Source organism: Palaemon carinicauda, chromosome 8, assembly GCF_036898095.1.
Source record: "Palaemon carinicauda isolate YSFRI2023 chromosome 8, ASM3689809v2, whole genome shotgun sequence".
NCBI classification, from domain to species: Eukaryota; Metazoa; Arthropoda; class Malacostraca; order Decapoda; family Palaemonidae; genus Palaemon; species Palaemon carinicauda.
The window spans coordinates 12,144,287-12,167,680 of record NC_090732.1 but is presented as its reverse complement, the minus strand read 5'-3'; the positions used below and the strand labels follow the sequence as shown (position 1 = coordinate 12,167,680).

Here is a 23,394-nt window from a genome sequence, read left to right as displayed (position 1 = left end):
CAATAAGACAATTGATACCATACCTTAAACCAAATTTAGGATTAATTAGTAATAAATTATTATTCATGCAGTATTTTACATCATATTATGGTGAAGTTTGCGTAACCCCAGCAGTGATTTTTCTTAATCTTTTCACTTAACATTCTTGCAGATTGATGGAGGGATTGTGACCCCATTAAAGATAAGTCTCTCCCGACCTCAGTATAGGCAAGTCATAAAGACGTTGTCCAATTTGTCTGTTGCCCCAGTAGGACAAAGACAAGACTCTCAAGGACTCAGTGAGTAGATAGATTTTACCTATTTATCTTGTATCTTTTCTTTGGATGGTTATAATGTTTCTGAGAGGTACGAATTCCAGATAAGAAATTTGATATTTGTGGGAAGATGAGGATGTAGTTACTGGAATGTTGTATATTCATGTGGGACATGGAAAGACCAAGAAACTCTAGATAGTGCTGTATATTTTTTCCACGTTTAAAATACCTTTTATTTTGTATAACTTGAGATTACTATTAATATATGAATCTTTATAATCGTGCTTTACTAGTTGATTAATTGCCTTTTGTCTATATTTAATAAAAACTATGCTTATGTCCTTTAGAGAGAAAATTGATATATTCCTTCCCTACTGTTTTGAGCAATTAAAGAAATTACATACAATATATGAGGTTAAGAATTATTGTATCGTTGTTATATGTCACACTTATCTTAGGGGATAATATAAAAGGACTTGTTAGAATTCCATGTTTTATTAATTCATTTAATAACTTTATTTCAAGGAAGAGGTAGCAACAATGAACTGTAGTGGAAGCTTATGTTTTATTATTATTAACCGTATAAATTTTCTCTCACAAAATAATTTGCTTGCTTTCCTTTCAGGTTCTGTAAGCGAAGAAATTTCCGACACTACCACAAAAGAAGATATTCGTCAGCGTCGTGAGAGCATGAAAGCAACATTGGATAGAGAAAGCACTTCTATTGCTGTAAAAGGTTAGAATATGAGTCTTTGTAAGGCTTTTGATAGATTATACAAGTTTTCGTAATGGTGATGGACAGTAAAGTTTATTTATAGTTGTCTTAGCCTAGTTATAAATTTTGTGTAATGATGAAACTTTAAAGTTTTTTCTTAGATGCCACATGTAGAGAAGGAAAGACGTGCAGTTAAACCTTACCATTTGCGGGTGTCAAGTAACAGAAAGATGAGTTTGTGCTGAAAAACTGTATAATGACCCTCTCAGACTCCATTTCCTTACACAGTATAACTAGAGAAATTTAAGTACCATAGTCTTGAGAGAAAATTCTGAAGCTATGATTACATAACACTAAATGTAAGAACACATTTACAGTGATGTGATAGAACAATTAAGAGAAAAGACAAAAAGTCATTATTACACGGGCTATAAAGTTCACTTATTAACAGTAGTGAAACCTCACAATAACAGACTTGTTTATACCTTAATGGATTTTGGATATAACAGACTAAATCCAGGTACCCCGAATTGTGTCTGGATATTGTTAAGGCCACTTTAAGAAATACCGTGTTTGCTTGAGTATCATGCTACTTTCGAAGTCCTAATTTTCAACTTGATTTTAAGGGGGTTGTTTCATACACGAGATACAAAGTTAGTGTATGGACTACTAGGCTAGGGTACGCCGTGAGCTAAAATATATAGTATGTCCATTTACTGTACTACTATCTTTATAAGTTTAATCTTTCTTTAAGCCCAAAAATTATTATCTTAATTTTTAGTATGTCCAAATATTACTTATTTTAACAAAAAGTAATTAAAATATGAAAAATATCAAACTTATTTGCCTTCAGAAACCTGCGATGTAATGGGAAGTCTACACTATAGATTTAAATTAATATATTTATAAATCTGTGATATATTGAGGGAGGAATAGTGTTTACTGTACTGTACTCTGCATTTAGAATAATTGCTATAAGAGACTAATGATATTTTTTTTCAACAGGTTCCTTCTCAGTTCCAAGCATGTGCGTAGAATTACGTGGAGATGTTGGTGAGAAGGAAAAGCCATTAGTTAATTTACTTCTAGAAGAGCTTAATGCAACTTATGAGTCATGTGAATCGTATAAGACCAATACACAGGTATTTATCAAAAGATTTTCCTCTTGTTTTTTTTTTTATTATATCAAATTAAAATTTGTAAAAGTTTATATTTGTCTTCATTCTCTTTGCAATCATTTTGAAAATTTACTGTAATTTTGGCCTTGTCACCATAGTATTTTTGGTAAATGTGATCAGAACATTGTGTTACAGCAGGTGCTCTTGCGCCCGAATAGGTAGGCATGCACAAGTATGGGAATTCTGTAAGTCTGATGAATGGGCGTGAATAGACAGGCAAGCGCCCTCTTTGGGGTGTGCACAAACATGTGAATGCTATAAGTTCAATGACTGAACGATCTAAAGAAAACAGGTGAGGTGACAAGCGATCGCCAGTAGGTGAGGTGGTGCGTGATCGCGAGCAGGTGAGATAGCGAGCAATAGAGCATGTGATATGGGGCAAGATAAAGCAGGTGAGATGGTGCACGATAAGACAGATGAGATGCCGCTTCTGTAGGATGCGTGCAATCGTGATTAGGTGAGGTGGTGCTCCCGTAGATGAACGCGATCAAGAGCGGTTTAGACGATACTTTTGTAGACGCTCGCGATTGCAAAAGAGGTGAGGGGGTGTTTCTCCAAGAGCACACATTCACAAGCAGGTGGGGTAGTGCTTGAGTATGAACACACTTTAGCAAACAGGCGTGATGACGCTTCCTTAAAGGGGAGCCATTGCAAGCAGAAGAGAATACAAAAACATTTTAGGAATTATCAATTTAACAGTCTTTTTAATCACAATTTATTCAAAAGATATCTTGAACATTCTCTGAAGCTTTTGAATAAGCATATTAATAAATGATAGTGTATTTTTGTCCAATAATTTCAGAAACATTTATTTTGAATTACTACAATCCTGAGAGTAGATTAGAATTAGAAAATTGTCTCATTCACCGTTTTTCTTTTATTCTTAAGGTAACTCTTCGTTCTCTGATGCTGGAAGATTTGCAAGTGGATGTTGATTCTCAGCATCGATTCCTCATGAGGTCTGACATAATTCCAGAAGCTGGTTCTTCTGATACCCATTCGCAGCATATGAGGGGCCACCATCATTCACATATTAGTTTTCTTCACGACCACCACATTCCAGAATTTATATCCACATCCTGCCCTGAATTTATACCACATATTCCACTTCAGTACTTGTCTTCGTCTCTTCCTGACAAGTTGAAAATGGAAAAACCATTTTTCAAGGCTTTACAAAAACCAGTTATTCCTCCAAAGAAACTAGCTAGAGGTAGGTTAGCTGTATAATTGGTGTTGAATGATGTCTTATGTAGGCATTATTTTTAAGATGCATTAATATTGCTCTCACAATATTTTTTTTTACAGGTCTGTCAACTCAGAGTACCCTCAGCACCAGTAAATGTACTGGTCCTTGTACCAAGAGCCCAGCTACACCTCCCCCTTCACCTACTCCTGGAGGAGAAGAACGAAGTAGCCATAAGTCAGACACCACCCTTGTAAATATAACCCTGACAACGATTGATAAAAAGTGTCCAGAGTTCCATTCTAAATATGATGCTGTGAGTATTTCTATCATAACTTTTAAGAGGTAGTTATCATGGCCAGATCTAGGCATGGGCAACATAGACAGTTGCCCTTGAATAGTCATATCTTCTCAAGACAAACTATTTTCTACTTGTTTTAAGCACTAAAAATATCAGATTTTATTTTGGGGGTTTCATGAAGTCTCAGAACCTTGTATTCTGAAAATGAACCACAATTTGCTGATAATGCAATGAAAATGGCTGAGTAGTGCATTATGTGATTAATGTCGCCCGTCTTAGCAACAAAGAAACACATGTTTACAAGTTTGTTTGTGCACGTGAAGGTCAACCCATCATTTAAGAATCAGCTCTGCTCTACTCACCATATTTTTTCTATTATGAAATCTTACTTTTTTAGGGAACTCATTCCTTTGCAATATGATGACCTAAAGGGAAACTTTGTAAATGTTTATGTACAGTATAAAGAGATATTTAAAAATGTTTTTTATTCTTCTGTCAGACCAATCGTTTCATTGATGTGGACTTCAACAGCCTCGTTTCAGTCATCAATATTTCTTCTTGGGTAATGGTGCTAGATTTCTTTAGCACAGAACAAGAAGATACTTCATCAAACAAAGATTATGGAGACATTACCCATGGTTCATCACAAAAATTTACCCCAACCAGTAAGTACATATCTGTTATTTTATCAGCTTTTTGTGGATATTTTGATTTTTGAATAGGTTTTAATGAATATTATGGATCATGTTCAACAGAACAGGTTTTTCAATATGATCATCGGAAACAGAACTTTCAGAACGTTTGGAACTTATGCTACTGTTTTATTTCAGGCGCAGAAGAAATCAACACGATAATGGAGATACAAGTCCGTTCATTGACCCTCATTCTAAATAAGCCTGAAAGTGAACTCGCTCGAGCTAGCATATCACAGGTACTTGTACGTTCTGTAGGCTCGGAAGGCAATTTAACACTCTCTGGACGTCTTGGTTCCCTCTCCTTAATTGACTGCACAAGCCATGGCCATCTGTATCGGGAGAAGTTTGTTACAGCTGGTTCAGAAGCCATGACATTCCAAGTTTTCAGGTGAGATCAATTACTTTCATACAAGCCATATTTACGTAATATGAAAGGTTATTCAAGACCATATATATCTGTGTGTTTTTTTTTTTTTGTGGAAATCACGAAAGCTGAACCAAGATGAGTATGAAATGTATTATAGTCATGGAAAGAAAAATTATACTTGATTGAAGTTAGTACTTTTGTCCATTAGGGGCATCAAAAGACTCAACAATGAGAATAATTATGCAAAGACATCATATTTATACAGGAGAAGGGGATCCCACAGCTGTCAGTTTCTTGATAATTACAGAAAAGTCAGATTTTAGATAAAACACCTGATTAACAGAAAACAGAATATATATAGATTTATTTGTCAGAATCTTAAAGGGTAGAAGTCAGTATAGTACATACATACATACATATACCAAGGCACTTCCCCCAATTTTGGGGGGTAGCCGACACCAACAATGAAACAAAAGAAAAAGGGGACCTCTACTCTCTATGTCAGTATAGTATAGTGTATAATTTGTTTTTTGTTATTTACCTTGGTAAATATATTATTAAATCTAAGACAATCATCCGTGTTATATTATTCATCAGAGTGATTTTAATCAGTATAGAATGAATTGAGATTATGCTGTACAACAAAGTCTACATTTACAAATTTTCAATATTAAACTTATCCGATGATCATATAGCTGTCAGCTCTGCTGCCCGACAGAAAAAAACCTACGGGCGGAATACGCCAGCGATCGCTATACAGGTGGGGGTGTACATCAACAGCGCCATCTGTCGAGTAGGTACTCAAGTACTCTATGTCAACACAGAACCAATTTTCTCTCTGTCGTGCCACCGGCAAGACCTACTGAATACGCTCTTGTTTTCTGGATTGAATTTCACGTTATTTGGTGAAGTATTCATCTCTAGTTATTAGCTATCGCTGTGCAGAAGTTATCTTCAATACTTCCTTGCATTCTTTTTTGGATTTGGATTATTTGTTGACGACTTGGATAGATTTTGAATTCCCCCCTTTGACTAATTCAAGATGTCTGACCCTTCTCAAGTCCCCAAGTACAGGAAATGTAGCGCTAGGGACTGTTCAAGGCGTCTTCCGAAGGCCTCTATCGATCCGCACACCGTTTGTTCCAATTGTAGGGGTAAAGCCTGTCAATTGGAAGATCGATGTGAGGAATGCGCTGGGCTTTCGGAATTCGGGTTTCAAGAATTCCTGAAATATGCACGTAGGCTAGAGAAGGATAGGCTCAGGAGGAGTTCGTCTCGCTCTATTGATTTTTCCTCTCCCCATGCCCCTCAACCTATTCCCTCCCCTGTAGTGGTCGCACCCGACCCCCCTGCTAGCTCTCATCAACCTTCAATGGCGGATATGATGCGTGCCATTCAGGCTCTAGGTGAGAGAGTCGAGTCATTGGCTAATGACCGCAATCAACTCATGGCTGATGTCAGAGAGTTGAAAGGTAAAAGTGCAGTGGGAAGTGAAGTGAGTGTCAGTGCAGTGAAAAGTGTCAGTGTTACGCATGAGGGTGCGTCTGTTCGTGCCTGTCGTCCTCCCAGTCCGGGACCTCTTGCAAGCTCCCAAGCCCAGGGGAGAAGCAATGTCGTACGACCAAAGGGTTCGACAGGCTTTAATCAGCGTACAGACGTACCCTCCGTGGTTTCGGACGTATCTTACCGAGATCGTCCCACCCACAAGAAGACGAGTGAGCCCATTTTGTCCTCGTCTGCGGAAGAGGTTTCTAGACAGAAACGATGGACCAAGGTCTCACGGCCTCTTAAGCGTAAGGTCCCTTCTGAGCTAGTCCAACGGCCCAGGTGTAGCCACTGGGTCAGTTCGGACTCGCTGCAGTCCTCCGACGACTGCACACCTCCCAAGAGAGGCAAAGTGGTACCGCAACAGGCAGTAACTCCGTCTGTTGCCGCACCCACTGTTTTAGACCCTCAGTCTCAACGGACAGTAGCTCCGTCTGTTGCCGCTTTTGTAGACCCTAAGTGGTCTTTACTGCAGTCTATGCAGACTCAGTTAGCTGCGGTTATGCAGGAGTTTCGTGCGGAGAAGGTTGACACTGCTCCCGTTAGCCTACAACCTGCCACGGTTGTGCGCCCAGCTCACGCTGAGGCTGCCTGCTCCCACACTCCGGCTGCGGAGAAGGTTGACGCTGCACCCGTTAACCTACAACCTGCCACGGTTGTGCGCCCAGCAGACGCTGAGGCTGCCTGCTCCCACACTCCGCCTGTGAGAGCTCCTCCACCCATGCGCAGTCGACCCTGCCAGACGCATGCTGACTCCCACAGACGCACGGAGCTCTCCGTTGCCGTGCGTGAGCTACCACAACAACAGGAGGGTGGAGTTAGGCTGCCGTGTTTTGACGCGGTGCGTCAGCCTCCGCAACCCACGGTGGTCTCCGCTATCCTTCCACAGTCGGGTGTAGACTCTTTGCGCACCCACTCAGCTTTGGTTGTTGCCAGTTCTCAGACTGACCAACAGTGGCATGATGTTGGGTCCAGTGCAGCCACGCATGCACCCGTGCTGCCGGACTCAGCTGTCCAGCCCACTCCGTTGCCTCTTCCTCCTCAACATTCAGACGATGGTATCTCTGATGATGACGAAGCTGCACATCTTGACGACCAACACTCCGACATCGAAGAACCCAAGACCACGCCTCCCTCCTTAGACTTTAGGAAAGTGCTTGCGCTCTTTAAGGATTTATATCCAGACCAGTTTGTGTCTGCAGCACCACGCTCACCTCCCTCTGAGTTCGCTTTAGGCATGCAGTCAGCAGCTCCTGCCTTTACGAAGCTCGTACTCGCTCGCTCGTCCAAGAGAGCCTTAAGGGTACTGGGAGAGTGGTTGCAGTCCAAGAAGCAATTGGGAAAGACATCCTTCATGTTTCCCCCGGTCAAGCTTGCTTCCAGATCTAGCGTCTGGTATGCCACGGGAGAAGTTCTCGGCTTGGGAGTTCCTGCCTCTGCCCAGGGCGACTTCTCAAGTCTGGTAGACTCTCCCCGCAGGCTGGCTATGAGACGCTTCAAGATTTGCTGGACCCCTTCGGACATGGACCATCTTATGAAGGGAGTTTTCCGCGCTTTCGAGGTCTTTAACTTCCTGGACTGGTGTTTGGGAGCATTGAGCAGGAAGACCTCCCCTTCTGATAAGGAGACTTCCATGCTCATCATGTCCTGCATGGACAAAGCCATTAGGGATGGGTCTAGTGAGCTTGCGGCTTCTTTCGTGTCTGGGGTACTCAAGAAGCGAGATCACCTTTGCTCCTTCTTGTCAGCTGGAGTCACCCCATGTCAAAAGTCGGAGCTGATGTTTGCTCCACTCTCGAAGTGTCTCTTCCCTGAAGAGTTGATCAAGGAGATTGCTGCCTCCTTGATCCAGAAAGACACCCATGACCTGGTGGCGTCATCCGCACGCAAAGTCACCCCTTTGCCCTCCGTACCTAGACCTAGGATGGACACACCAGCGTCAAGGTTCATTCCGCCCTTTCGTGGCAGAGCCTCCAGCAGAGGAGGTGCTCGTGCCGGAAGTCAACGTGGGAGTAAGAAGAAGGGTTCCAAGTCCTCTAGAGGCAGAGTCTGACTGCCACCTTCTTCAGACAGCAGTGGGAGCCAGGCTCAAGAACTACTGGCAGGCCTGGGAGAACAGGGGCGCAGACGCACAGTCTGTGAAGTTACTCAGGGAGGGGTACAAGATACCATTCTTGCGCAAGCCCCCTCTAGCAACGACTCCCATCAACCTCTCTCCCAGGTACAGAGAGGAGGAAAAGAGGCTAGCTTTACAGCAAGAGGTGTCCCTCTTACTACAAAAGGGAGCGGTAGTCATAGTCCGGGACCATCAATCCCCGGGCTTCTACAACCGCCTCTTCTTAGTGCCGAAGAAGACAGGAGGGTGGAGACCGGTGCTAGACGTCAGTTCTCTGAATGTCTTTGTCACAAAGCAGACGTTCACCATGGAGACAACAAAGTCGGTTCTAGCATCGGTCAGGAAGGAAGACTGGATGGTCTCGTTAGACCTAAAGGACGCGTACTTTCACGTCCCCATCCACCCAGATTCCCAACCTTTTCTAAGGTTCGTTTTCGGGAAGGTCGTATACCAGTTCCAAGCCCTGTGCTTTGGCCTAAGCACGGCACCTCTAGTTTTTACCAAACTGATGAGGAATATTGCCAAATTCCTGCATTTAGCAAACATCAGAGCCTCCCTCTATTTGGACGACTGGCTTTTAAGAGCTGCGTCAAGTCGTCGCTGTCTGGAGAATCTACAGTGGACTCTAGATCTGACCAAGGAATTGGGTCTCCTGGTCAATATAGAAAAGTCCCAACTCGTCCCATCCCAAACTATAGTTTACCTAGGAATGGAGATTCAGAGTCAAGCTTTTCGGGCTTTTCCGTCGGCCCCCAGAATCAGTCAAGCCCAAGAATGCATCCAGTCCATGCTGAAGAAGGACCGGTGTTCGGTCAGACAGTGGATGAGTCTGATAGGGACACTTTCATCACTGGACCAGTTCATCGCGTTAGGGAGACTCCACCTTCGCCCCCTTCAGTTTCACTTAGCTGCTCACTGGAGAAAGGACAAGACGCTAGAAGCGGTCTCAGTTCCTATTTCCGAGAAAATGAGGTCGTCTCTGACTTGGTGGAAGAACAACATTCTCCTCAGGGAGGGTCTGCCACTGGCGGTTCAGACCCCCGACCACCTTCTCTTCTCGGACGCATCGGACACGGGCTGAGGTGCGACGTTGGACGGTCGGGAATGCTCGGGCACGTGGAATGCGGTTCAAAGCGAGTTACACATCAACTGCAAGGAGCTACTGGCAGTTCATCTGGCCTTGAGAAGCTTCAAGTCCCTCCTTCTAGGCAAGGTGGTGGAGGTGAACTCCGACAACACCACAGCACTGGCGTACATCTTCAAGCAAGGAGGGACTCATTCGATGAAGTTGTACGAGATCGCAAGGGACCTCCTCACCTGGTCAAGAGATCGAAACATATCCCTTGTAACGAGGTTCATTCAAGGCGACATGAATGTCATGGCAGACCGCCTCAGCCGGAAGGGTCAAATCATCCCAACAGAGTGGACCCTTCACAAGAATGTATGCAACAAACTATGGGCATTGTGGGGCCAACCCACCATAGATCTGTTCGCAACCTCGATGACCAAGAGGCTCTCAAATTATTGTTCACCGATTCCGGACCCAGCAGCAGTTCACATAGATGCCTTTCTTCTGGATTGGTCCCATCTAGACCTTTATGCGTTCCCCCCGTTCAAGATTGTCAACAGAGTACTGCAGAAGTTCGCCTCTCACGAAGGGACACGGTTGACGTTGGTTGCTCCCCTCTGGCCCGCGAGAGAATGGTTCACCGAGGTACTGCAATGGCTAGTAGACGTTCCCAGAACACTTCCCCTAAGAGTGGACCTTCTGCGTCAGCCGCATGTAAAGAAGGTACACCCAAGCCTCCACGCTCTTCGTCTGACTGCCTTCAGACTATCGAAAGACTCTCGAGAGCTAGAGGCTTTTCGAAGGAGGCAGCCAGAGCGATTGCTAGAGCTAGGAGGACATCCACTCTCAAAGTCTACCAGTCGAAGTGGGAAGTCTTCCGAAGTTGGTGCAAGTCCAAATCAGTATCCTCAACCAGTACCTCTGTAACTCAGATAGCTGACTTCCTGTTATACCTAAGGAAGGAAAGATCCCTTTCAGCCCCCACGATCAAGGGTTACAGAAGCATGTTGGCAGCAGTCTTCCGTCACAGAGGCTTAGATCTGTCTAACAACAAAGATCTACAGGACCTCCTTAAGTCTTTTGAGACCACGAAGGAGCGTCGGTCGGCCACACCAGGTTGGAACTTAGACGTGGTACTAAGATTCCTTATGTCAGCAAGGTTCGAGCCACTTCAATCAGCCTCTTTTAAAGATCTCACTTTGAAAACTCTTTTCCTCGTCTGCTTAGCAACAGCTAAAAGAGTCAGTGAGATACACGCCTTCAGCAGGAACATTGGATTTACATCTGAAACGGCTACATGTTCCTTACAGCTTGGTTTTTTAGCCAAAAACGAACTTCCTTCTCGTCCTTGGCCCAAATCGTTCGAAATTCCAAGCCTTGCTAGTTTGGTTGGAAATGAACAAGAAAGAGTACTATGCCCAGTAAGAGCTCTTAAGTACTATTTGAAACGGACTAAGCCATTACGTGGACAATCAGAAGCTTTATGGTGTGCCATTAAGAAACCTTCTTTACCAATGTCGAAGAATGCAGTTTCTTATTATATCAGGCTTTTAATTCGAGAAGCTCATTCCCATCTGAATGAGGAGGACCATGCTTTGCTGAAGGTAAGGACACATGAAGTTAGAGCTGTCGCAACTTCAGTGGCCTTCAAACAAAACAGATCTCTGCAGAGTGTAATGGATGCAACCTATTGGAGAAGCAAGTCAGTGTTCGCATCATTTTACCTTAAAGATGTCCAGTCTCTTTACGAGAACTGCTACACCCTGGGACCATTCGTAGCAGCGAGTGCAGTAGTGGGTGAGGGCTCAGCCACTACATTCCCATAATCCCATAACCTTTTTTAATCTTTCTCTTGAAATGCTTTTTATTGTTGTTTTTTGGGTTGTCCGGAAGGCTAAGAAGCCTTTCGCATCCTGGTTGATTTGGCGGGTGGTCAAATTCTTTCTTGAGAAGCGCCTAGATTAGAGGTTGTGATGAGGTCCTTTAGTATGGGTTGCAGCCCTTCATACTTCAGCTCCTAGGAGTCGCTCAGCATCCTGTGAGGATCGCGAGGCTCAGTAAGGAAGACGTACTTAAAAAAGGCAGAGTATTTGTTCAAGTCGACTTCCTTACCAGGTACTTATTAATTTTATGTTTGTTATTTTGAATAACTGCTAAAATGAAATACGGAATACTTAGCTCTTAAGGTTAACATATATGCTGGTCTCTACCCACCCCCCTGGGTGTGAATCAGCTATATGATCATCGGGTAAGTTTAATATTGAAAAATGTTATTTTCATTAGTAAAATAAATTTTTGAATATACTTACCCGATGATCATAAATTAAAGGACCCACCCTTCCTCCCCAATAGAGACCCAGTGGACCGAGGAGAAAATTGGTTCTGTGTTGACATAGAGTACTTGAGTACCTACTCGACAGATGGCGCTGTTGATGTACACCCCCACCTGAATAGCGATCGCTGGCGTATTCCGCCCGTAGGTTTTTTTCTGTCGGGCAGCAGAGCTGACAGCTATATGATCATCGGGTAAGTATATTCAAAAATTTATTTTACTAATGAAAATAACATATTTGTTAATTTCTTTATGTATTCATACTCTTACTGAGTTTGGTGCAAAAAAATTTCAATGCTTTGCACTAATTTTATAATCAAAATGTAAATATTGTGCATTACAATAATAGGGAGCAATCACTTTAAGCGAACAAAGGGATGTCTGGTATTATTTTAATGGAATATTTGATATGCCTGTGGCTTTAATATGCAATGGGCATTTTAGATAAAATTGGTAAATAGCAGGATTTATGGTCTATAAGCTACCAGACTTAGATACTTTTTCTGTATAGAAAGTGTAGTAATAATGACAATTCATATGAAAAGTTCTTTATAAATCCCGTAGACAGTTGATGAGAGTTAGATGCAGCTTAGAACCCCAATACTTCAGCTGTTGTGTACGTAGATATTCAATATATAGTTCACGTTACATCTTCATAACATATTTTGTTTCTTCATTAAGGGACTTTCAGTGCTGATAACTGCTTGATCAATAGTTATTTGACCTTATTGTATTCGGCTATGGGTTTGTGTTACAGGTATGGCCATGAGGACCCAGACATGCAGCGAGAATGTGATATTAGAGTGAAACTAAAAATGTCTTCAGTTATGTATATGCATACTCAACGGTTTGCCATGGAATTAACTCAGTTCATTCAGCAGTTCAACCAACTGAGGGATATTGTTTCCCGCTGGAGAGCAACAAGTGCAGGCCGTAAGGTAGGAAACGCTTTTTAAATCTTTTTATCATCTTGTTTTTTTCATCTTAGCTCTTGAGGATTAAGCTTCCATTATGGTTTTGACTGACATTAAAAGGGATTTACGCCATGTCACCTGTCATGCTTTAAGACCAAAGTTGACATTCCCCCAGTACAGTACATGATCTTTGTGTTTTCATTAATGCATGTTAGCAAAGGTCATCAGTGAATTCTTTTTGAGGAATGATGAAAGAGATAGTAAATGTATTGTGATTATTGGCTAGTTCTTTAAGAGCCGAGCTGGACTCATTGTGCTGGTTAATCTCTTCCCTTTTAATAATAATAATTGTAATTAATAAGAGTTTCTTTTGCTTTGAGAGATACTGTATGTTTCATTGAGCATCGCTTGTTTCATCATAAAGATTATTTTTGTGATTTTAACTAAGTAGTATTATTAAAGGTATAAGAGCATTTATTGGTCAGTCAGTATAAAATGAAGCTATCCTTTCCACTCATCATTCTTAAATGCTCTTGTCAGTTATTTTAGATGGAATAAATAAGTCAGTCTATTGTATATACATTTTTATATCAGGATTTGAACAAGTACAGAAAGTGGTTCAGTCTAACTGGCATTAGTTTGGTTCCCATGTCATCCACTGTGCTATTGATAGGCAATATTTTGTACAGACAAAAAAAAAAATCTTAGGAGACTGTCTCAAGACAGTCTAATGATGTTATTATATGCTTTTCAACATATGAAATTATCTGTTCCACAACAAACCCAATTCTTATAATTTGCCGGTATGCATGGTCTTTTTAATATCATAGAGACATCAATTTCCCATAAAAAGAAAACGATAAGCATCATATATGGTACTGCATAAGTTTGGTTTGATATCCAGGTCCCAGTTGAAAATGGGGCCATTCTATCATAGTCTATACAGGCCAGTGTATAGCTAGTGCTGACTTTCCACAAGCTTTGTCCGACAGGATGAGAGTGGTGTCTGCTCTCCTTTGGATATATTTTTCTACATATTTCTGTTTTCGGTAATGATTGGCGAGTTGATGATTCCTCCCCATGGTAGAAGTAGATAGTTTTTTTTAATGATAATTGATTACCAGGTGGAGGTCACTTGAATGTTAAAATAAAAATTTGAACTTGTGTTTTGCATTCATTCTATAATTGGTAAATATAAATTTTTTATGTGCCCCAGTACGGCCGTACGGCCAAACTATAACAGATATAAGTTTCTGGTTTATTGCATTTTGTTGAGGAATGATTAAGCTTTTTTTTTTTTTTTTAGCAGAATATCTTTGCAATGCTGGAATTTTGTAAATTCAGATTATTGCATTTTTGGCTAGGAGAAGGTCTATATTTCATGATTTAAACAGTGTTTTTAATTAAATCAAATTGGTTTTATAGCTGAAACGTCTTTTTATTTACACAAGTGCATCAGATTCCTTACGCAACTGTCGCTACTAAATGATAAAAGATACAAAATCATGCATATATTGTTGAACCTTTATAAAGTAACAAAAAGATACTCATCATGTCAACAAATTAATAATCAGTATGTTTCACCAAAAGTTAAATCTACAGTTACCTGACATAAATAATTGCAAAAGATAGTTCCTTTCCAATAATTGACAATATTGTAAGTCATACTGTATTTGTTTCTCTTTAATTCTGAAAATATAAAACTAATATATGTTACCTATCATAGAAAACACAAATACAGATGTATATACTTTCAATTATACATCCATGTCCTTTGGCCCTATTCAGCGATATAACAAGAAACTGAGCAATTACAATTTTACCTTGATATTTGTAGGGGGTAGGTAACAGATAACCAGGAATATAAAAAATCTGTTAATATTCCTAGAGATTTCTTTTACCATATTACTTAAGAAGCCCGTTTATATATCTTTATTGAAAAGAATAGAGTGAAACACAGTAAGCAGATGAAATACTATAGCAGCAATTGCATTTAAACTTAGTACAGTGTAAAGTGATGGTTGGGGTGAGGAGATTGTCCTATGCCAGTTGCTGGTTTTTCAGTCATAGTGGTTTAGTAGTGATTGTATTAGCCCATTAGTGCACCAGCTCACTTGACATTCTACTGTAGTACTGACCAGGGGGCTATGCAGTAAATCTTTTTTTTTCTTTCTTTCTTTCAAAATTTTAGAACAGGAGGGTAGCACAAAAGGATTACAAAGGATGGTTAAGTTGAACTTTATTCCAGAACTTTGCTGAATCATGCAATAGACCTAAAGTCTAGCAAGAGTAGCAATTGGTCATAAAGAGATACAGTGAGTCCAAAAGAGAAGTAGTAGTAGTAGCATTGGTGGTTTCCACAAGATAATGTTTTTTTTTTATAGTTACATAATTTTATTTCCAATATTTTCAGATGTCTGAATATACGAGAGGATCGCGTGTGTCATTAGACATAAGCGCAGGTTCTCCAGTCATTTTTCTACCCATGTCAAGCCGTTCAGAGACATTGTTGGTTGCTGACTTAGGAAGCTTAACTATTACAAATAAATTCTTGTGGGCTGCTTCTGAAGGAACAATTAGTCAAGTAAGTAATTTACTATAAACTTTTTAAAACTGAACTGTACGTGGCTTTAACATTGCCAACATGAAAGGATTGAAAGGTTCTATACAAAATTATAATGGAAAATTTAGAAGCTATATTAGACATAAATATTATAAGTTGTATGTATATATAAGGAATACTAAAGAATGTCTTACATTAACTAAGAATATTTTGATAGAGGGCAATGGAAATGCACCCACCATTCTGAGTATCATATTCTCTAAATATCTTTTTCTCCTCCTTTTTTCCTAACCTTTTATTCAACACCTCTATAGCTCTTCCAATACCTATGCATACTATCTTAGTTTCTCTTTCCTCTTCTTTATTTTAACTCTTTACAAATTCCATATATCTTACCTACTAATATTTTAAAGCTTTAAACTTCTGCCTAACTAAATCTTGTAACTATACCAACATTGCATTTCTTTCCATTTTGACAGTCAAACCCATTTGTCTAGCCAACTCTTTCACCTGGATGTTTCACACATATTGGTTTCTTTTTTTTTTTAAATGTTTTCTAATCTAATCTGTGAAATTTATTCCACTTCATGTTCTTTTCTTATATACCTTTTATGTTGCTCACATTATTCATCCTTAAGATCCCATAAGGTATTTTAATTCTTGATCGCTTCAGCTTCTTCATGGAGCCATGGTCAGGGATGGAAATGTAAGAGCTTCTGCTTGATTATGTATTATGCAATATCCATTTCAGTTTTCTCAGTAGAGTTTTGGTTTAATTACAGGTTCAACGTCAGAACTTAGAAGAGAGGCTTATGTGTCCTTCTAATCAGAGAGGGCCTTTAGGGACTAGATCACATTCCAGGTAAATGTGTATTTACTCATATTTTAAGAATATATTTTGGACATGCAGTATTAAAGTTAGTAATTATTTCTCTATGTTGTAACATTTGTTACATTAAATTTCATAATTTTTACTTTAGATTTCCTACCTATAGAGATTTGATTATTGAATCTGATTTTTAAAAAAATTTCTATTACCACAGATCAATGGATTCCCGATCAAGATCACGAAGCCGACATCGTGATGTAAACTTCTCTTATTTTAGTGACTCTGATATGGAATGTGATTTCAAACAGCAGGCAAGCTCTGATGCATACCACTCTCATAAGTGTTTGTTAGATGTGCTGTATATAGACTTAGTGAATATGGATCTTTATACAAGTACAAGGTCCAGGAGAAAAAAGACTAGTAAAAATGAAAATAATCACAAACGAATAAATATAGATAAGAAAGCAACCCATGAAGTGCCTAAGAATTCAAGTGAAAAAACAAGTGGTATAGAAAATAAATGTATTCCTGAGTGGCTGTTTAGTGCATATTGTGTTGTACGCCAAGGAAGATCACTGTTACGGGACAAATGTGCTCTCAAATTGCAAGTGGAAAGAAATTTGGATACTGAAGTCAGTCATTCAGGTATGTACTTCAACCAGCATTTTGAAGATTAACATATTTTCTTCAGATTTATAGAATTTTAGAGAAATAGAAAATTTTTGGTAAAAAGGTGTATACCTAATATTGCAATTACTATATTTAAATTTAGAAATTAGAAATAGACCCATGTTATGCTGATGTGCAATAGATAACTGGAATATCAGTGAGTTACCTAGGCAAAGCACTGGAGAGTCTCATTGTTAGCTCGTTATTTGATGAAATTTTATTTATTGTACTAAGGTACTCATACTGTCAAGAAATAGGGCCATATAGGAGAGATTCAAGTTAGTAATTCCTGACCATAGTGTTATTACACACATCTGGAGAGTTTTACCAAGGCACCTTAGTTCTGTTTTGTGAATGAACACCCTAGTAGAGGCGTTCCAGCTTGATATCTAGATAGTGGAGACACTCCATATATATATATATATATATATATATATATATATATATCACACAATATTCTCATCTGAATGACATCCCCAACCCGACCGGCATGCATCTGTATGAAGGATCATGGAAATTGTGGGTGGGACCAATGGAACGACAATGAAAAGGCATTCAATGCCTTCCCTTCCGAGCCAAATCCCTAGGTAAGGTCAGAAGTGGGGAGCAATAGTGACATGTCAATAAGCATCTTTAAGATCTATAGTACAAGTCCAAGCCCTTCGTTGTAGTAATTTGGAGACATGCAGGATGGTCTTCATTTTAAATCCGTCACATTTGATATGTTTGTTGAGACGAGTTAAGTCAAGGAGCCCTCTTCTCCTTTAGAAGTCATTCTTCCCCATCCTGAATACAGTAGTCTGACTGGAATTTTAGAAACATACACTTTTCTGTGACTCCTTTTTTCAGCATCTTATAAAGGAGTTGAGCTGCAGAGTTCTGGTCTGATGAAAACTGGTGTGGAGGAGATTTTGACATTCTCAACCAATTGAGACCTCTTGAGACTATGCTCTGCACCTACCGAGAAAAGTTCTAATATTCCCAAAAAGGAGTGGGGTGGCTCCCAACCTGAACCTCTCATGTTGGGATCCTCTGCCTCTATGTAACTTACCAGCTCCTTTGTTTACCATGGAGTGTCATCTCTAGTAGCCTCCCCCTGCTCTATAAGCAAAGTTTGATTAACCATAAGCTACTTTTGAACTTGCTGCTGGTTCTTATAGGAAGCAGCCTTGTGAAAGTAGGTCTTTCTTTTCTCTAGAAATGAATGCCTCTGCATTGGTTTTGGCTTTGTCCACTATGGCTTGGGGAAAGAGAGATTTACATTGTAGATCACAATACAGAAATTCCTTTACTTCTATCACTTTCACATTGCAGACAGCCAAAATTTGCTTTAACAAAGCTGGGCAAAGCCTCATAGATAAGTTTGCACAGTAATTTTACTACTGCAGATTTGACCATCTGTGAGCCCCCTTTACTCCCACTTAGACACTAAGTTAAACAAAATCTGGATCCACTGTGAACAAATGAACAATTGATAGCCTCAAGCCCTGCCCCAATTAGGAAAAAATGCTATAATTGCAACAACATTCTTGCCTCTTCTTAGGATTGGCTGGTTATCACTTCCAACCCGGACACTTTTGATTATGCTTTCATTAGTCATCTGGAATAGAAAAGAATAATTGAAAACCTCAATTATTTATATATTACTCACAAGAGGGGTAGTATATCTCCCCTCCCTCCCAAAATATCATGGCCATATATCTAAAAAAGCGAGAGGTTCACAAAATAACTAGACCCTTCCTGTAATTGTTGTAGATAGTTTGTCTTCATGGGAACTGGCTTTGGTCATACTCTTATTCCCCAGCTACATTGTAGTTGACCTTATGGTTTACCAAGCCAATTAACCTTTAGTCTTCCAAATAGGGCGATAATGCTTTCTATGGCAGAAAATATTTAGGAAACTAGACGACTTTTCTCCTACCTGTCACTATCCTATATAAGATAATAAACCTCTTAGGGTTGGTAAGGGAAGATAATCATATTAGGTTAGCCCTCTCCTCAACTACTCAGTTACTGAACCCTCTCACATCTCTTCAGTACCCATGTCAGATGAATATGGAAGGAAGAGAATAAACCTTCCTATCAAGGGGATGGGTGATCTATCCTATCTGCTCCCCTTTACACTTTACCCTTGAGAGGAGAGGAGGGGAAAAAACCCTTTCCAAAACTTATATTTATATTCACATGAATATTCACATACAGTACTTATTCTTATATACTGTATGAAAATACTAGGCCATGCAGATTGATGGGAGATTCAATCTTTCAAAGTAATTTACTTACATTTAAACATTACCAGGTTATAAAACAGCTATATAGGCTAATGATACTAAATAGCCCACATAACTGACGATTCCCCTCAAACTTAACCTAACCAAAATTAGAGACTACCCATTATTAATCATAGCATTAAATAGGTCAGAGAATCAGATAATAGAAAAATCAGTTAGTGCTGACAGTTATTTACAACTGTATCAATAAATAATCATTTGTAATTTTCGCTACAAGAAGCCATTGTTAGGCCACAATGGCCTACCCATAACTATTGTTCAACAACAAAGCTAGACTAAAATTTCCATATAGTTTCACTGTATATTTATATACACTCCCATGATAAACATGATAATATCGGTAAAAAGACAAATGATGTATATACTGTACTTTAACCACCAACATTGGTAAGATTAACTAGAGTTATGAAAAGAGGGAAGTTACTATTCAAGAAGAGGGGATAATGGTTAATAATTATATACAAATCAGAACTCAAGACTTTTACTCAATCATCGGTGCATTTGACCAAAATTTAGATCCAATTTACTTTAACGCTATTCACGACAAAAAGAGTGTTAACCAAAACCTGCCTTGTGTTACTTATCTTAAAAAAATTCCAAAGATTCCTCACTTCACATTGTTAAAATTGTGACAAAGTTTATATGGCAGCTGGACGCAAGTTATTCCAAGATGTAGCGTTGGTTCTTCCATCTATGGGGTGATGAGATGGTAAGGACGACACTCATAACAGACGGTGTTTAGCATCCAAGGTGTTGCGTCAAGTTCAGTAGTGCATGAACTCTAACGTCTCTCTTATACACACAGAGTTCATGCTTTGCACGTTGATACACTAACCCTAGAGACTGGGAGACAATGTTTGTTTGGTATTTATGTCGTATTGGATTTGCTGTTCTAGCCTTTCACAGGAAAGTCCTTGGAGACCATGCATCACATGATGAGCATAACAAGCCTGAATTGGATTGATTTTAGGTGCTGTGTTGTTGCCAGTTGATTTGAATGCATACTTAGGTTTATAGTTTTGATGGATATTTCTGTGATATATGTGACAGTATCATTTACCTGTTGTACATTATTTTTAACTAAGCTGGAAAACTGTACTGCATACTTTATGCATTATAGTAAACTATAATACTTTTAAGTTAAAGAAAGTCTGAAGGTTTACTTTAAAGCAAATTTCTTAAAGCCAAAGGTTTTTCCAGTTATTTTAAAATATGAGGTTTTGAATTGCTGTGGTTATGTTTTTTATTTGATGTGTTCACATATATTTTATTTTTAGGAATATCTTCAACATAAATTAATCAATCTCTAGTTATTTTTATTATAATTCTTACACTAATAAAATGATTAAAAAATTAGAATTTTCAAATTCATTCAAAACTTCTAGCATTCACATTTTGAAAATTTTCAGCTTCTAGTACAGTATTCAAATTTAATGTTCTTTCAAATATTTCATGATTTTTTTTCTTATTTCTAGTGCCAGACATCAGCATTCATGGCACTGTTAGCAAAGTTCATGCCACAATTAGTACCTCTGATTACAAGCTTATAAGAGGTCTACTCTTATTTAATCTTGGAGAACCACTACCTCCGCCTCCTCCACCAGTCTGCTTATATCAGCCTCAGCCACAACAGGTAGGAGAATAAGTTGCAGTGATTGTAGTTTAACGTAAACATTTTAGAAAAATATTAAGAAATTTTTGTTCCTTATTAGTCATTAAGTTTTGTTGGCAAATTTTTTCTCTAGTCAAAACTATTTGGTCTATATACAATGTTTAGTTATCAACTCAAGTAGGACTTTGATTTTTTAGCTTTAGTAGGCATTTATATATCTGGTTAACTTTATCTATATACCAAGGCACTTCTCCCAATTTTGGGGGGTAGCCGACATCAAACAAATGAAAGAAAGGGGACCTTTCCTCTCTACGCTCCTCCCAGCCTGATGAGGGACTCAACCGAGTTCGTCTGATACTGCTAAGGTGCCACAGCCCACCCTCCCCCATTATGCACCACAGATGGTTAACTACAAATACAAAATTTCCCTTTGTGCATTTTATTTCCCATTCACTATAAGAAGACTGTTTATTGATGCTAGTTTCTTATCAAAGGTGTGCATCTCCAGGTTATCCTTTTGTCATAATTTTATTAAATCTCCTGTCATAGCTATTAGAACCAAGTGCTGAAGTAGATCCAGAAAAGTTTATTTTATACAAGCTGATTAGGCATATTCCGTTGAATATCCCCAAATGAGATTTAGCACCCTGCTCCTGGAAATTTCTAAGGCCAAGATCAATAAGATATCAATTAATGTTGGTTTCTCAATTAGATCTTTTAGGAAGTCACTTTAAAAAACAAAATAGGTACCAAATTTGTCTTTTTCATTACAACAGGCCAATTTACTACAGCCAGTGGTAGAATTGATATACTGTATCTTTGAATTCATCTAGACAACTTTGCTGACTTGAGAAGTGTTAGATATAAAAGATGTTGGTCATTTGTTGAAAATCGTATCCTTTGTCAATTTTGTTGTAGGAGTTCTATATTTTATTATAAAAGAGAAGTTAGCAGGTCACCCTGATCTAATTCAAATGAGAATTTTGTGCTTTATTTGTGTTGTGGAACTTCGAGCTTTTTTGTCTTTTCATTTAAACGACCCAGCATTCGTAGTAGACATTCTCTTGACATCGATCACTCAGGCCTGACTCGGGCTCATAAGTTGCAGCCCAAGTTTTTATCTGTAATCATAAAATTTAAAATTAATTCAAATTCATTGATTTCTGTAAACAATAGAATTATATAGAGCTCGGTACTGTATTTAGATTCCAATCTATGAAAGGTTTTGGTTCTAAAATATCCTTAAAGGAATATTAATTTGTCCAGTAACTTGGGTTAATTCAAACGAGCCTTGTAGGGGTAAAAGACTAACTGGCATCTCTTGCCACACTTCGAGGACGAACATTATGTAAACATTCTGTGCGATACAGCTGCTGTCACTGAACAGGCAAATGAGTCAGATCATCCTCTATATGCATACATACATACATACATACATGCATACATATTATGTAGGTAGCTCCAGGAGTAAGCATCCATGATGTTATAATGACAGTTCGATCATTACCGTCATGTGTCTTGATATGCATTTTTCATAAGATATTTCCCTTGCCATGGATAGATGGCAAAGTAATTCCCCAAACCCTTGGTGGTTATAATTTTTATAATCAATTTGATTTATTTTTCAGTCTTGGCACTCAAGAGGAGCTGTTTGGACATCTCTGAACATTATACTTAATTTAGATAATGTAACACTCGAACTTGAGAACTTGGATGAACTAAGTGCAAACGAAACCAAAGATTGTACTCCCCTCGCTTGTGTCAATTTTATCAAGTCGAGACTAACGTTTGAAAGCTTCTCTGATGAATCCAAAGATGTGGATTTGGTATCACAAGAAATTCTGCTTAGTGATACTAGATTTGAAGGTATGTACTGTATTGTTGAAGTTCTAATTTATGTTCAAATTTTTATCGGAGGGGTGTGTGTAAGAAGTCTTTTCATTGAATTAATTAAAATTTATTAGTACCAGTGTTCTTGGGTTGAGGCAGTTGATTATAAGTTGAAGAAGCAAGTATGTTGCAAATGTTTATTAGCAATTTGTTTTAATGTGTACTAAAACATTGTGGCCATAATATATGTTATCTCTGAAGTACAGCAATAAATCAGTAAAATTTGCTAAATTAATTATTTCTCATTTTCAGCCTTTCCAGTTAATAAACGCTCCAATATTTTCACCAATATTCTGCAACCAACACCAAGTAAAAGTGCCAAAAATAGCAGCCAGCTGCAGGCAGAAGTTCATTATAGGTAAATTGTTAAAGTTTATAGTACTGTGCTTTATGTAGGCCTGATATATACAGTGCTAGGGAAGGTGGTGTCCATTTTATGTATGAAAATGTTCCCAGAATAAAGTGTCCTAAGTAAGGAAAGAAGTATAGCAGTAGTTGGGTCGTATGCATGTACAGTGACATCCAACAGCTTTCAGTTGTCAGATCATTCATTTTTGTTTTCATTCTTGCATACCACATAATTCAAAGACTTTTGAGAGTAACAAAAACAAAAGAAGCTATTTTTCTTAATTTATTTTGTTGAGGTTTTTGTCAAATGTATTATTCATTTTATATTCATTTTCATTGATTGTAGATTGTTTTTATTTGTACAGTATTAAGAATACCTGTATAAGTTAGAGGAGACTATAGCCAGTACCACTGTAGCCAGCATTTAGTATTCTGTGAAGAATATAAGTACTGTACAGTACTGCACTAGTTTTTTTTTTTTCACTATAAGTAAAAATTCTGGTGATAGTTCATCATTTACTGT

General features: G+C 38.8%; 1 protein-coding gene across 1 annotated transcript in view; it reads left to right on the top strand.

The window, feature by feature from the left end:
* Vps13D (vacuolar protein sorting 13D) overlaps positions 1-23,394 on the top strand; it is a 390,232-nt gene that overhangs the window by 180,094 nt on the left and 186,744 nt on the right. The window contains exons 28-41 of the mRNA XM_068377692.1: positions 152-278; positions 880-990; positions 1,975-2,111; positions 3,036-3,357; positions 3,453-3,646; positions 4,131-4,296; positions 4,462-4,714; positions 12,513-12,693; positions 15,083-15,253; positions 16,015-16,094; positions 16,276-16,706; positions 20,497-20,654; positions 22,262-22,499; positions 22,776-22,881. Coding sequence (XP_068233793.1) covers positions 152-278; positions 880-990; positions 1,975-2,111; positions 3,036-3,357; positions 3,453-3,646; positions 4,131-4,296; positions 4,462-4,714; positions 12,513-12,693; positions 15,083-15,253; positions 16,015-16,094; positions 16,276-16,706; positions 20,497-20,654; positions 22,262-22,499; positions 22,776-22,881 — 2,675 coding nt within the window. The remainder of the gene's footprint in view (positions 1-151; positions 279-879; positions 991-1,974; positions 2,112-3,035; positions 3,358-3,452; positions 3,647-4,130; positions 4,297-4,461; positions 4,715-12,512; positions 12,694-15,082; positions 15,254-16,014; positions 16,095-16,275; positions 16,707-20,496; positions 20,655-22,261; positions 22,500-22,775; positions 22,882-23,394) is intronic.